At 34.0% G+C, this 3,124-nt stretch overlaps 1 protein-coding gene across 2 annotated transcripts; it reads left to right on the top strand.

Annotated features, from left to right (window-relative positions):
• LOC108098410 (ADP-ribosylation factor-like protein 4A) lies at window positions 1-3,124 on the top strand. Of its 2 annotated transcripts, none has more exons than XM_017201304.2 (5): window positions 1-341; window positions 395-514; window positions 575-672; window positions 726-828; window positions 2,487-3,124. In XM_017201304.2, the coding sequence occupies exons 1-5, from the start codon at window positions 276-278 to the stop codon at window positions 3,036-3,038; spliced, it is 939 nt and encodes a 312-aa protein (XP_017056793.1). In that variant the 5' UTR covers window positions 1-275; the 3' UTR covers window positions 3,039-3,124. The 2 variants fall into 2 exon arrangements, with proteins under 2 accessions (XP_017056793.1, XP_017056794.1); XM_017201305.2 differs by having other exon boundaries at window positions 2-341; window positions 770-828; window positions 2,487-2,583.

Genomic DNA, 3,124 nt, shown 5'->3' with positions numbered 1-3,124 from the left:
TGTGACGTTACAACTAATCAGTTTACATCTAACTATCATAAAATATTTTTCGTGCAAAATGAAAACTACTTACTTACTTAATTTAAATAATATTAAGACAGATGTTTGTGTCTATTTTAATTTGTAAGATTTTTTTAGGCAGTGAAGATGGTGTGAAAATCTACATTTTTGACGAGCACCATCATCCACCATCGTCCCAACCTCATGTTATCGAATTACAACAAAATATATTTGTGCAAGAACAAGTAAAGTAATGCAAAAACGGATATAATATAATGGGGGCTACAATGGTCAAACCGTTGGTAAAAAATGGAAATTTGCTGGATGCTTTGCCTTCACAGGTAGTAGTTTCATTTTTTAAAGTCAATAAAAACTTATTTATTTTGCATTTTAGGCAACGCTGCATGTTGTTATGTTAGGCTTGGATTCTGCTGGAAAAACTACGGCACTATACAGACTTAAGTTCGATCAGTACTTAAATACAGTTCCCACAATTGGCTTTAATTGTGAAAAGGTTTGCTTTTATTTCACAATTGGCTATTCTGAGAAGCTCCCTCATTTGTTTTTTTTTTAGGTACAAGGGACTATTGGCAAGGCAAAAGGAGTTCATTTTCTAGTTTGGGATGTTGGAGGACAAGAAAAACTACGGCCACTCTGGCGAAGCTACACACGGTATTAAATATCAAATTGCCTAAAACTTTATTACGGTTTTCAATTATTCTTAGCTGCACTGATGGCATTTTGTTTGTTATTGACTCTGTCGATACAGAACGTATGGAAGAAGCAAAAATGGAATTGATGCGTACCGCCAAGTGCCCTGACAACCAGGTACAAAATTACTTGACAAAAATTTGACATGACAAGAAAAATCTATTTATTATTTAAACAAACAATTCTTTGTGCATACAAAAACTTATAAATTATAAGTTTTAAGTGTTCTCATTTAAGTACAAACTATTTTTAAGTGTCATACGTCTAGCTTCCTTATGAGTTAACAACATTTTATTATTATTAGAGATAGAAACGTTTACATAACCATCTAGGCTAGGGGGCTTTCGGTTATGTCGGTTGACAATTATTTTGGGATCAGTGGCGGATTTACCATATAGGCAACATAGGCAGCTGCCTAGGGCGGCAAATTTTTAGGGGCGGCAAATTTCGACTGTTAACACTACATAAAATACAACTTTTGAAAATTAGGCTGCAGTCTAGGGCGGCAAAATCAAAACTGCCTAGGGCGGCAAATTGTCTTAATCCGCCCCTGTTTTTGATGGTATAATAACCTGTTGAATCTTAACCTGATGAAGCAATTAACAAATACATATACATATATATATAGTCGAATCCCGATAATTCGTACCCCGCTAAATCGAAAATCGCGATAATTCGTAAAAAATTCTGTTCTCTTGAAAAAAACTCGTTAATTCGTTAAAATTCGATACATTTTGGTCTCCTCGTTAATTCGTAGTATTTGGCGCAACGCAAAGAATATTGAGCCTCTTATAAACCGTAATTTTGTTTCGTAACCTCTTATAAATCGTAATGCGATGCGAAATTTTTTGTAGTTAAAGCACCGTTAGATTTTGCAGACAGCTATGCCGCCTTTATGTCGCTATGCATTATGAATTTGGTGTTTCTCTCGCTGTTATAATTTTATGTTATTGTTTAATTTTCCTTTTATTTGAAAAACGTACAAATGAATGTACATACTTATAATGTTTGTTTAATTTTAATAAAGTTAAATACATATGTAAACAAGATGTGAAATGTAAAAACCCCGTTTATTCGACTCTTTCATTTTTAAGCCCCGTTAAATCGAATTCCCGTCTAATTCGTAAAAAAGTGATCCCCTTGCCATTTCGAATTATCGGGACTCGACTGTATTTTCTAGGATTTTTAATAGTTCGTTCTACTGTTCATATAATATAATTTTCATTTCCACTGCAGAGTAATTTAGTCAGAAGTTTGCAACAGTGAAGGAGAACCTAAGACCCCATAAAGTAATTCAATTCTTGATCAGCATCAAGATCTGCCTGTTCCTATATAAACTGTTTTTTAAGTTTTAAAGTTATCACGCTGAAACTATACCAAAAATTCCGGTTATAGGATTACTCTCCTCCGAAAAAATCAATGGAACAAAATATGAAAATATGGGATAAACATCTTTGTTTTTTATCATACAAGCCTGCTGCTTTAGTTATAGAGTTATCTAGCGACTCTTAAATTTCGTGTAAAGTTCATGAAAATCGGACGACTATATTATATAGCTGTCCAAGGAACAATCGGTAAAAATATATAAAAATATTTAGTGCATTCTGCTCAATATTTGTGATGACTGCAAGGGTACAAAAGCTTTGGTTCGCCGAAACTAGCATCTTTTCTTGTTTTTAAAATGTTTTTTGATTTCAGAACTTTGCGCTTCATTGATTTTTTTTTTTGTAAGTTACAAACATTTTAAACTAATATAAATACATTTTATTTTGAAGGGTGTTCCTGTGCTAATTTTAGCAAATAAGCAAGATCTTCCGAACGCTTGTGGAGCAATTGAACTGGAAAAACTTCTAGGACTAAATGAACTCTACAGCCCAGTGCCGAATATTTCTATTTTAACTAGTTCAAACTCTTCTTCAACTGTCAATTTAATCGGATGCAGCATGGCAAACCAAAGTATCATAGAAAGTTCATCGACAAAGCGAACATCGAGTCACTTGCATTCCTCAATGATTCACATAAAACCAGCTCTTGAAACTGGTGACCAAAAAGACACGTTAACCGAAGAAGCGCTGCCGGCATTTATATATTCGCATTCTTACAATGATCCAGCTGATTTGGATCAACAAACTCAGCGTGAAGTGAAGAAATGTTTTCATAACAAGAAACACAACAGAGCTTCTTCCAACTCGATGCAATTTAGAGGATGGTATATACAGCCGACTTGCGCCATAACTGGCGAGGGTCTTCAAGAAGGCCTGGATGCTCTATATGATATGATTTTAAAACGACGAAAAATAAACAAATCCCAAAAGAAGAAACTTTAGCATAACTAATTGACTGTGACTGTCCTCGAATGCTTTTAAATTTTCCTTATTTTAGCACAATTAAATAAATAAAAATGCACAGCTGA

This window comes from Drosophila ficusphila, unplaced genomic scaffold (genome assembly GCF_018152265.1).
Source record: "Drosophila ficusphila isolate 14025-0441.05 unplaced genomic scaffold, ASM1815226v1 contig_220, whole genome shotgun sequence".
NCBI lineage: Eukaryota > Metazoa > Arthropoda > Insecta > Diptera > Drosophilidae > Drosophila > Drosophila ficusphila.
The sequence above is the reverse complement of the archived record's forward strand: the minus strand, read 5'-3'. Positions and strand labels throughout refer to the sequence as shown.

Coding starts and splice junctions, on each gene's coding strand:
- LOC108098410 (XM_017201304.2), top strand. CDS start 276: ATGGGGGCTACAATGGTCAAACCGTTGGTAAAAAATGGAAATTTGCTG. Junction 342..394: donor TGGATGCTTTGCCTTCACAG/GTAGTAGTTTCA, acceptor TTTGCATTTTAG/GCAACGCTGCATGTTGTTAT. Junction 829..2,486: donor CCAAGTGCCCTGACAACCAG/GTACAAAATTAC, acceptor TTTATTTTGAAG/GGTGTTCCTGTGCTAATTTT.